This window comes from Drosophila serrata, unplaced genomic scaffold (genome assembly GCF_035046125.1).
Source record: "Drosophila serrata isolate PLE 108 unplaced genomic scaffold, ASM3504612v1 contig_240, whole genome shotgun sequence".
In the NCBI taxonomy this organism is placed as follows: domain Eukaryota; kingdom Metazoa; phylum Arthropoda; class Insecta; order Diptera; family Drosophilidae; genus Drosophila; species Drosophila serrata.
Genome location: NW_028257138.1, coordinates 385,327 through 397,975, shown reverse-complemented (window position 1 = coordinate 397,975; position 12,649 = coordinate 385,327). Strand labels below are relative to the sequence as shown.

The 12,649-nt window shown below is 38.7% G+C and overlaps 1 protein-coding gene across 6 annotated transcripts in view; it reads right to left on the bottom strand.

Moving 5' to 3' along the window:
• The window catches only part of cv-2 (crosveinless 2-secreting protein), a 30,038-nt gene that overhangs the window by 4,649 nt on the left and 12,740 nt on the right, over nt 1–12,649 (bottom strand). For 5 of the 6 annotated variants that reach the window (XM_086831601.1, XM_086831600.1, XM_086831602.1 and 2 more), the window contains exons 2-3: nt 10,441–10,802; nt 6,076–6,152 (exon numbers count right to left, since the gene is read on the bottom strand). In XM_086831601.1, the coding sequence (XP_086687727.1) occupies nt 6,076–6,152; nt 10,441–10,684 (321 nt within the window). In that variant the 5' untranslated portion in view covers nt 10,685–10,802. Of the gene's footprint in view, nt 1–6,075; nt 6,153–8,023; nt 8,645–10,440; nt 10,803–12,649 lie in introns of those variants that run through there. The other variant, XM_086831605.1, reaches the window with a different exon arrangement.

Below are 12,649 nucleotides of genomic sequence, written 5' to 3'. Positions count from 1 at the left end.
GTCAATTGCATTGACTTTTGTTTCATTTGGGGTTAGATGCACTGAGAGAAAATTTAGAACTAAAAATGGTATGCAAAAATGTGTATAAATAAAGTTAGATTGCATGCTTTAATCTTAGAAATATAAAACCAACTCCATTAGGATTTTCTTTGCCTTAATAACTTCTTTGGTATATATCTAGATGTTAATAAGAAAATGTAACCACACTTAATTAAATTCCATTAATGGCATTGTTTTTTTCTCTGTGCAATTAAGTTGGTCTGGTTGGCTGTAGGGAAAATCACCTGGGATTATGCAAAGTCTGGTAATTTATGCTGCAATAATTTATCCTTAAAATTCCCCTGTGCTCGTATCTCGTTAGTTGATCCCTCTGCTGATTGCCTGCCCACCTACGTACATATATATCTATATACTCCATATATGTATATATGCTGAGATATACCTACCTGTATACAGGTATCTATGCATCTGGATTTTCTAGCCATTTGGCTGTTAACGACACGCTGACAGCTGCAGCGGGGCGCATTAGAATTGATGTCGATCATAAGTCAAATTGTGGCAAAACTGGCGGCTTGTGCAATATCGCCTATTGCCTTTAACCCTTGAGAGAGTGCAGTGTGCGATATACACCAGCTGCCGGCAATGACAGGTTAAAGCCAGATTCAAACTCAGTTTCAGATTCAGATTCAGAACGAGCGAAATAATAGAGCCCCGCGAGTCGGACGCGGAGCCAGCCGCCACTAATTGTAAATGTATCTATAAATCTAGATAGATGTCGACCAAAAACAGGCAAAATATTTCACTAATTTGTATGCAGTTGCTATGAACAATGTGAGTATCGAGTACAGAGTACGAGTATGAGTATCTACCGTACCTCCTACCTGTGTGTGTGTGTGTGTATAATTTAGTGCAAGCAAACCAGATTGGATCTCAATTTGGATGGGGCCGCAACGTGCAAAATTTGCAATTGTTATGAAAATGAAAATCTCTAGATCTCCGAGTCCCTGAGTCGCAGCAGAGTCGCATAGTCTCGGGTCCCAGGCACCGAGATGTTTATCATCGTATTAGTTTTAATGGCAGTTGTTAGTTGGAATTTTAATGGCACTTTAGTACGACTTTGTCGTAACTCCCCCTCCAGGTTCCCTCCGATTTTTACACGGACAAAATATGGGGGATTTCATTTTCAGGTGTCTAGGTAATCTCTGGAGAAATCTAATTTGAAATCTAATTTTCGGAACATCAGAACACAATCTGTATTCAAAAGGGTAAGCATAAATGGTTAATTAAATATATTTCAATACTAAATAAGCCAGTTTTCTAATCATGTATAAGCAGGATATATATTATTTTCTTCACAGAGTTTATAAATCTCTTAATCAATTTAAAAGGCTTTACAAAACTCTTATGAAAACCCCTATTTTTCTCAGTGCAACACTCGTAAACTGCAATAAGCTGACAAAGATGGAATATCACTCTAATCGCTCGCCATTTCTGACAGATCAAAGTTCACATGTTCTCGAAATCCGGCCACAATCGCAATCCAACCACCACAAATCTCAACTCGGCGGTGTTGGCCAACAACTTCTAGCCAGCTGTTTATGCTGCGGAATTCTTTCTTTTCTATTTAATCGCGGGAACCGGTATGGAAAAATGTGCTATTCCAGCCAACATGAAAGTTGAGAGGCATTCTGCTAGAGATTGCCAAAGCCAAAGTCAATTCCTACCAAACCGAAGCAAAAGCCAACTTAATACCAAAACTCAAAGAGAGAAAAGAGATGGCTGAAGGCGCCACGATGGCAACCTGAGCTGCTAAGTAGCATTTCTGGCCGAGTGTTGTTGTGGTTCTTGCCCGCCGGCAGTTTACCAAAACAACAACAACAAAAACCATAAGTCGAGAGTGTATTTGTGTATCTATGTGTGCCACAGTGGCAGAACCACATTTGCAAACGGCCTCTAACGACCTTGCGTTTGACAAAACATGATCAGTTTTAACACCGTCTCCGTCTGCGTCTCTCTTTCGGCCATTTCGCTCTATTGGCCATCTCCACACTGATAAATAAAAGGGGATACCAATTAAGATATATTGATATATTATTATTAAGAATTGTAAGCAATATTGTACAGTTGTGTTAGATAAGGAATGTTAGACATTCTGCTTAAGTTCCCAGCATTAAAAATAAGATACGTATATACAATAACTTGGCTTGGTTCGAAGTTATCTTAAAGTTATACAACAATGAGAGTTATTAGGAACAAAGTTGCATCCTACTATCTATCTTGTCTACTATTACTTATGTACATATGTCATATTAAAACCCCTAAGATTTTCTTACTGTGCATACTAACTCGGAGTTAACTTGGCCAGGTTGGCTGGAGTCTGTCGCTCTAGACACGAAGTAAATATGGTAATGACAGTCTTGTGGTTTTATGGTCATGTGTATTTTGTCACTTGTGGGTTACGGCTCAAATTGGAATCGAAATCGGAATTGGAATCGAAAGAGTCAGAATCAGAATCGCTATATGGTTTAGAATGGAATGCCCAAGAATTTTGCAGGAAAGGAGTTGGCAGACCTGTATGAAAATATTTGCCCAAATCTGGTTTGCCCGTTGCTCTAGAATTCCATATTCGCAAAAAGTGAATTTATTTAGTCAAAAGTTATGCACACTTAAAGATCTTTAATGATATCAATTTGCTGATTTGCCCCTGGGCGATCGTAAATCCTTCATTAATATTAATTTGGCATGGCTAAGTAGATATAGTAGTATGAGCAAGTCACTTTCCATTTACCTCTCATCCTGTAGCAACTGAAATAAAATCTTATTAATATTAATACCAAGTTCCTTGTTAATATTTATCAATCATCCGCTGCTGTTGTATCCTCTAATCACATGTTTACCCATTTCCAGAGCACAAATTTCATTTGCAAAATATACATTTCAGACATAAAAGTCCGGCTCAATCATTCGGGGAAAACATCCCGAGAACCGTTTAAATCATAAACCATTAGAAGAAATTTCAGCGGATTCAGCATAATATTCACATAAAACCGAAAATTTGTAGTTATCTCAAGGGTGTGGCAGTTACCCATTTTCCTGGCTCTGTCCTTGACGATTTTCCACCACACAGCAAATATGTATGTTTATGTATATAAAGCTCCGTCGCTCTGCATACTCCCCGTATATTAAATATATTTCATACAATAAACGCCAGTCGTAAACTTTCGACTTAAATGGGTGGGAATAATGTGAGAGTTACACACAGTACGAGAATCTCATTGAAGCAAGTAATGACTGCCTGCCGATAACCTCTCTCAAGTAACCGAAAAACTGAATGGAATGAATATATTGAAGGAATGAAAATGAATACAAACTGGAAAAATTCAATAATTTTGTATGACATCTAATCAGTAATACAGAGTTTTAAATGGATTAAAGGAAAGCATTTTTAAGGTAAACGTATTTGCTACATTTGTAAAGATTTTAAAAGGCTAAAACATAACATAGCTTAAAGCTTACACTTAAATGTCAATTTAAATAACAAGTATTATCTGTTTTATATTAACCAAATAAGCTTCAAAAATGATTACTTTTCAAAAGTTTAAATTAAAATCAAGCAATTTTTTTCATTCATTTAGGATTTGGTTTGACAGATACAAGTTCATTCCGATTACGATCGCTTAAAGATTACAAATTTGTCCAAAATTTGCATTATTTTATATTAATTATAAAATGATAAAATATATGGATTTAAGCTCCGATTATGGCCTTAACGTCTTGCACGTTCCATTGAGGAATTTGTATATTTTTGGCGGTATTTTGTCTAAAGAGCGAAATTAAGAGAAATCGCATCGGGTTAAATTCGATTTCATGAACTTTTAATGATTTCAACGAGCGAAAGAGGCGGAGATAGCAACGCGGAAAGAGACAGATATAGCCACGGCGCCTTCCCAGTGAGGTGGCGCCAGTATCGTATTCTTTTTTCTATATTTTTTTGCGATTTTGCTGCTGCTTTTTAATTTTGGTTACGCCCACTTGACGACGACGACGACAGCAGCAGCAGCAACAATGGAAATAATAATAACAACGATGCGACGCGACGCGACGCGTCTCGCCGCAAAATGAAGCTCAGCCGCAGGCGAAAATAAGATTCTGCGATCGATCGATCGGTTCGATCGCTTGGATCGGATCGCTCGATGGCTCGATCGGCGCCAGCTCGATCGCTTGCCGCTCAAATTGGAGCAGCGGCGTTTAGCAGCGCTTAGCGCTAAATTAGCAACAGGCTCACGACAGCTACACTGGGGGAAATTATGAGGTGATTCTGTGAAACGAAATTATTTCTAGATAACAGTTAGTTCTAAACTAAACAACCATATCAGCTTAGGCCATCGGAATGATATTAAGCTATATATTTACAATGATTTAATATTTATAATATTATTTTATGAAGATTCAATTGCAAATTTTTGAGTATCTCCAAAATGGTCAGATTAATAAATCTATTTATGTACATATCTATAAATCTATAGATAAAATTTTTAAATGTTCACCTTTTTCAGTCTCAAAATCATACTGCCAGCTTGGCATCGATTTAAAATTAGACCTACCCTAAAAACTTGAAAAAATAGTGAAGCCAAACATAGTTTAATAATAAGATGCGTAATGTTATACTGGCTCAAAAGTTGACTTTAAATATTATGAATTGTTATTAAAAAAAATAAAGTACAACAAAATCAAGCTTTAAATTCTTATCACTTAAACCCATAAATACATAACAAATTAAATCGAAAGCAGCTGGGATTTATTTCCAAGTGTCTTGACAACCCTGTCGCAGCATCACCTGTCCCTATCGCCAATCCCCCATCCATCCCACTCACTCCAACGATCAGCCAGCTGAGCACGCGCTAGCTTAATGACGACACGAAGCTGTCAGAGCAGGTGGGTGAGAGCGGAAGGGTTGTGGGGCGGTGGAGACGACAGTGAAAGAGAGGGGCTGTCGCCTGGTAGCTGGCGACGAAAAATCACAGCGGCGGCGCCAAGTGTTTCTCAAACGATCGACTGCCGACTATCGGCTATATACATATAGAGATCGATCCAACACCGAACCGAATACCCTTGCCAACACACCGCCACGCACCAATACCACGGAGCAACCCACACTGCGCGAAACTCGTTTGACGACCTTGGATCATAAAAATTCACCAGAGAGGGACAGGGATGGCCTCCGGGAGACCGAAAGAGAGAGATAGCGCGATGGAGTAAGAGGCAGCGGGGGAATGTGGGCTGGCAAGAGGAAGAAGAGGAAGAGGATGAAGCCAAACAAATGCAAACAAACTCAAACATTTTAGTTTGAATCCGGCAAAAAACTTTGTCTGCTGGTTGAGCTTTTTTTTATACTGCACAGAGCGAAAAATTTAGATTTATTTTACAAGTGTAACATTTTCTTTTGTATTTTGTCATGTTAACATGAGGTCTTTATATCTGGCATAAGGTACGGAATATTTACTATAATTTTCTACTCCAACTCAAAATTTTGGTATATTTAACTACACTTTCAATTTCCTATTAACAATATTGGTAATACATTTCTCTGCATGTATTCTAACGGTAGTACAAAAAAGTGTTTGACCTTATGAGTGTGTTGGCTGGTTATTCCTTGGTGAAATATTCTACACATTTTCGGTATTTTTCATTTTGGCAGGCCGCTAAGGAAGTAGTGACTGCAATGACACGAGATTCTGAATGTCCTGCTGGCTGGACAATGGCGTCGTCCCATGCTGAGAGCAAGATGAACACTAGGGCGGGAGCAGGAGTGGTTCGGGTCTGACAGGAGGAGGAAGGAAGGAAGCCGAGTACAAGAGATTTATTTCAGCGAGCATGTTTATGTTATTTCATTTCGTTTCATTTCGCTTTAAGTGACTTTTATCGAGGCCAAAAGGCGAGCTCCACTCGCAAACTTGGCAAGGATCTGTGGAGCCTTAAAAAACAGAGCTGACTGTGTCGTGTGTGGGGATTGGAGGGGAGTATCTTCGAGATACTATCTACAAATTAAAGCTGTTTTTCATTATTAAAACTCACCTTGCACTCGCAGTTGTAGCAATTGAACTGGTCCAGTTTGACTTCTTCGCCCTCGTTGGAGCACGATATCCTCCAGCCTGTAAGTAGGGAAAGTACGGATTAGTGATATAGTGCTTATCGGTCGGTGGTAATGGTTAATCCCCTTCCCTCACAGATAATCCCCACCCACTGCATTTCCTGCCCCTGACGTTGACTCTTGACGCAATAATACCAAACAAATACAAACAAGACGATTCATGGCATGTACAAACGCCGGAAATTGCCCACCGACTGAGATCTTATCCAAGCACGTGACCCAAAATGGACTCCTCCAATCCCAATGCCTCCGAACCCAACCCAGGTCCAACCCCAACTCCCCCGTTCTTATGCAGCTGATCTTCATTCCGCAGGTCAATGAGATTAGGCCACTATATCAATGGGAATGTGTGTATAATGTGCACAGAGAAAAATTCTTATATAATAACTTTAGAATGAATATGAGTTCAGTAAAACAATTCCGAATTAAAATGTTATGGCTTAGTTATGAGTTTTTTTTAACTTTAATTTGTCGAAAACATATTAATGTAAAAATATTTATTAAGATCGAATATTTCAATCTTAGTTTTGATCGATTTCTGTTTCGATCGTATAATTTAATTGCTCAACTTGCATTTTAACTGGAACAACTTATCTTTATAAATTTAAAACACACACATGTCGTATACTTAATTTCAGCGTTATTACGTTAAGTATACGCCAAGACTGCTAAATGTCTTTTAAATCGAAGACTATTTTTCATACCCTTGCAGTGAATTATAATTTATGTCTGAAGCTTGTAGCGTGGTAAATAAATCATTACCGACCCCATAAACCATATATATTCTTGATCAGCATCTGGGAGAGTCGATCTAGCCATGTCCGGTAAAAAAAAATTATTTCGAAAATGTTTCATAATTTGAAAATTTTATAAGGGGTTACATTGTTCAAATTGTCTAAAATTGTTGCCAATTTTTATTTTTGTTTAAATTAAAAACGGTGTATGCAGATTCATTAACCTAATAAAAACTAACAGAGAACAACTTTCAGATTGAAAATTAATTAATTTTTGACTGAGTTATTAAAAATGTTCAATGTTTGTTTTCTTAACTCTTTGTAGATATCCTTTTGTTTCTTTCCGTGTAAGTTCTCTTCTTCCTCCACTTGTTTTTGTTGCTGCTTCTTTATTGTGTTTTTACCTTTTCCTCAGTCGCTCTCGACGTCGCTGCTGGCGCTTAAGTCAAAAGTAGCCAAGCATTGCATGTTAAACATGTTCCCCAACAACAGCAGGAACAACAACAACAACAATAGCAGCAACTGCAACACAAAAGCCATTGCAACAACAACAACCAGGGAACAGCAGCAGACCAAAAGGCAAACGGAAACGGTGAGGGAGACAGGTACAAACAATGATCGAGGTGGGGTGGCAGTGCGACCGGGACAGGGCGAACCACGACCCCAACAGGCTCACTTCAGTCTTCTTCTTCTCAAACCAAAAGAAAAGAGAGAAAGAGGACCACCTGCAATGTGATGATAAACACACATACACACACACAGACAGTCAGACAGACACGCGCCCCAATCCCCCATGCTCTTTCACCCGCTGTTTCGGCGATAAATGAAGACGCCGGCGCTACACAGAAAAAATTTCGAAATTTAGAAGTTATTAATAAATTAATTTTTATAAAAAACTATATCTAAGAACATTTTTATATATTTAAAAACATTCCAAATATATTAAATTCTTTACAAACTATATAAGCTCGTGGCTTAAATGCAACATAAGTTGACAGTCAGAAAAACGTCATAAATTACTAAATTATGTCGTTAAAAAATGATCAGCATTATGGCAATGGACTTAAGTTTTCAGAAAAATAATATCGCAGTGTAGCTGAATAAGTCAAGAGCTAAGAATGTGATCCATTGGAACTACCTTTTCGTTCTTCAACATCATCTTCCTCTTGCTCTGATCTCCGTGGGCGGCTTTGGGACTTTGTTTTATTCAGCATTATTATCGTTGGTTCCTCCTACTTGATCTCTCTCCATCTCCATCTCCACATATAGCTCCAGCTCCGGCTCCCAGCTCCCAGCTTTTCCCCTTCCAGAAACAATCTGTGTAATTTGGTCGCTTGTTTGTTTTTGGTTCGCTTTATTCTTTGATCCCGGGACCTCGGATGATTGTTGTTCTTGTTCGAGTCTTTCCTGTTATGCGATTGTGTCCTGCTGGGTTTTCCCTAAAACAAGCTTCCTCTTCTTCACCAAAAACTCCTAAATCAAATGGAAATTTCCCCTCCACAAAAAGAATGAAATTTGTTGTTTTCGAAGCGCGCCGCCTTTCTCTTTTCGACTAGAACACTTAATGAACTGGGGTTCAAGTAACCCGATATCGGCATTGCAATATATCTAATTTATGCGATTTTTATTTTCATTTAACACACTCGAAAATCCATAAAAAAGTCCCACTCAGTATGTTTTTTTTAGAGAAGCCCAGACGAAATAATAAAAAAAGAAGGCCCGAGACGGAGACAAAGCTTGAAATGCTCAGTCAGTAGCCACTATATAGTCTCTATATAGCAGACTCTCCCCCCCTCCGATTTCGTACCTCTCCCCTCAACCGCTGGCGTCGGCGACGTTCGCCGATTAATCACAGTCGCAGATTAAGCGCCGGCCAATGGAGCGGAAGGAGGGGATTAAGCGGGGGGGTCAGCGGTGGGTCAGAGGTGGGCCAGAGCCGGGGAGCTGAGGAGCTGCGACGGCACGTGTTTGGAACGGACACGGACGGACGCCTAACAACAGTGGAGAGCGGTACTTAATACTTGAAAATATTATACAACTATTATCTGGCTTTGTAGATTTATAAACAAAAAGGGAAACGCTAGAAACAATGTTAATTTTACAGTTCTTTAAATTAAATAATTAACATTTTAAGGTTTACAAAATTGTATATATTGCAAGCACATTTCCTTTATTATATTCCAAATTAAGAGTTTGTTTGAATTGCATATAAAGTTCTTACTTTCACTTCTCTGGTTAAGTTTGAAATACACAAAAATAGAATGAAATCAAATAATAGTGAAATTAAATGATTTTTAAACTTTATTCCATAAATCTATATAGTACTTTTAGTGCACAGTGAGTTGATTTCCTATAAATAGTAAAGCTCCGTTAAGGTTAACGAGTGCACCTAAAACAATACTCTTAAAAGTCGGATGCTGACTCAGTTGACAATCGCAAAATAATATAGTTACGTGGAAAAGTGATCGAAATGGCTTTAACCCCGCTCCTAAATCCATTCTATGCAGCTGTTATAAGCTCGTAAAAATCAGCTAAAATCCATGATTCATGGTCATAAGTCCATAATGAAATCCGGCAAGCTTCTTAGATGGGTTATATTTTTGGGGTTATTATTAGTTTTCAACTCTCTAAGAATGTTGATCTTCATCAAGGTTAGATGAAAGTTTAACGATCGGATTGGAAACAAAATTTATGGCCAAAAAAGTGATAAAATAATTATGATATTAGAAATAGTCCTCAAATGATTTCAGTTGGATCGTAAAAATATTATTAATGAGGTAATCAATGTTTTTATGAGAAAGAGACGGATCCAATGAGAATTTATGGGGCATGACCCTAACGAATTTGAGAGCTATATCTCTTAATTAATTAAGGTGTTCTTTGAATTACTAGTTTTTTAATCGGAAATGTAAGCAAAGAAACATAAGTATCTAAAGCATCAAAAACTATGGAAACTTACTTCGGCATGCCAAAGATGCAAGTGATATATAAAATCGAACATAACTAAGTTCAAAATATTCTTATTTTTAAAAAACGCCTTAATTTCATTTTGGAAACCTTTCCTATGCTAAATAAAAATAAATCAATAATAAATCAATAAATAAAATACTCAATTTAAAATGCTAAAATTATGTCGATTTCTGAAAATTTTAACGATGTAACAACCTTTTTTTTATTTCGAAAAATATATTTTTTACCGGACATGGTAGATCGACTCGACTGTTGATGCTGATTAAGAGTATATATTGTTTATAAGGTCGGAAATGACTCCTTGACTGAGTTACAAGCTTCTGACTGAAGTTATAATACCCTGCAAGGGTGTACAAAAATATACAAGGTTAAGAGACCCTATGGTATACCTATTTTTAAATAAACAATTTCTAGAGCTGGGTTAAAATTCTATTTCTGGGCTACTTGACCAAAGAACGTTTATTGTTACTACTTAAAAATAAACCTAAGTGATCTCTTAAGTATCTCAAGAGCCTGAGAAGTGAGCACTTGCAAATTATTTGTATTAATATTTATAGATTGATCGATCCATTTATGGTAACTCACCGTGAAGACTTTGGCCCAATCCGGCGGCGACTACCTGTATTTGGATTTGGATCAGGCCCAGCAGGATCAGCACAAGGATCGGTCCCGGGATGTGTCTATATCGGCTATATGTTCCTGCTTTTACTGCTGGTGACGACAATGATGATGACGATGATGATGACTTGGCAGATGGTTCCCGTGGCTGCTGTCCACTTGAAGAAGACTGCGCAGAAGATTTCCCCTGGCCGCTTGATTGGCAACACATTTTCACAGACGGTCGATGTTCGCGGAAATCTCTATTAGTTTTTCCTCAGCACAAATTTTCCCGATAAATGCCTGTTGTTTTTTTCTGTGGCTGCGTGCGCGGCTAGCGTGAATTATGACTGGAAAGAAATTGTGTTTGGTGGAGAAAGATCACGATCAAGCCGGTTAGTTTAAAAATAACAGAGGAGCGGTCGAAAATAGATATTTGTTTGGATATTCTGCAGGTGTCTCGTACCAATTTGTACCTACAACTTTGTTGTTCAAATTAAATATAGAACCGAGCGTGTGTGTGTCTGTTTGGGTTCTGATTCTGATTCTGAATCTGACCCAGAGACTTTGCACTTGCCGCATTAAGAGAGGGAGAAATTTTCCGTCCCATGTTCAGTAAATCATTTCGTTTTTGGGTTTTACGACTCCTCTTTAAATGAGATATGGGATTCGGTTCGGATCGGTTCGGTTCGGTTTTGGGTTCCTTTCGCCAGCCCTCGAATTCTGCGAATCATCTTGGCCGACAGAGCCGACAGAGAGGTGTTAAGACAACCTGGACATTATTAGTTTTGCGATTTATGGGCGCGTACTCGGATATACTCTTGGCCGGGTGCGTGTTTTGGTATTGGTATTGGTATTGGTAACAGGTAACAACAGATATGGGCCTTATGTGTGGTGGCTCTTTGTTCGCCGCTCTCGTCTGGCGGATCATAAAAATGTTAATGATCTTTGACGGGGCTGGCGCCAGCCAGGGAATATTGTAATGCTTGTTTGAGTTATAATTAATTTCGATGGCGCATAATATTTTATTATTTGTCTTGGACAAGCACGAACAAATTCGCCAAAGATCTGTTGTCTCGCAACTTCTCCACCGGCTTGGCTTTTCTGTTATTTTTTTTTGTGTTTTGACTATTTTTTATTGATTTCTAGCCGCTGCTTCAAAGTGGCGCCAACCAAACGCCGAACCAATCGCAATCTCACCAAATGCGGATACGAATCTCAGTGAATCACTAAGCGCTAATCCCAATCCCCTGCGTAATCCCAAGACCCGACTTGGCTTGGTTCGACTCGGATCCCGTTCCCGTTCCCATTCCCACTCCGGAGATCGTGTGACACACCCAGCGGCGATCATCGATCGGCAATCGGGAGAGAATACACATCTATATATGGTATATATGGGAAAGAGAGATTCGAGGGCCCAAATCGGTGCTTGACCTAACAAATGTCACCGACATACGGACAAGTGTCAATGGCCGGTGAAAGTGATGGAACAGGGAGTACCCTCTATGTAGAGAGTAGTCCTGTCTAGGTATTTAAGAGATTTTGTAAGGGAAATCACAGGGAAATATTTAATAAAAAAACTATAAATATTAATCTTTAAATAACTTAGGACTCTTCTAAACAACTTCTAGTCCCCAATCGGTACTCCCCGCTGAACTGATAAGGCCTAAGCTCATCATTCATATATAAGACTATATAGTACCATGAATAATGTGTTAATTTCTGCAATTGATAACACAACATACACATACTCATGAGCAAAAAACAAATGCAACGATCGCCTACGTGACGATCGGTTCGATTTTAGCTGCTGCCGTTTCCGCTCCCGATGATTAGCTGCAATTTGTCAAGCGACTCGCCGTTGACAAGGACAATGTAAATCACAACTATTTATTATTATATGTAGTATACAGTATTTACCTACCATATACCCCACTCTTTCTGGGAATTAATTCTTTGTTGAGCGACTTTGATTAAGTGCGAAGACTCGAGATTAATCACCACGAAAGAGGAATTTCTGTGTTCAGGAAGGGAAGGCTAGCAAACGGACTTATGTAACTTCAATGTCGCCGTGATTCCCCCGGTCGCAGAATTCAAGAGCTCGTCGAGTGCCATTCAAAATTCTTCTCGATTCTTGATTCTTAATTCTTGTCAAGGGCCCAGCATCGAGGCTCGTGTTCCGATTTCAATTGGATTG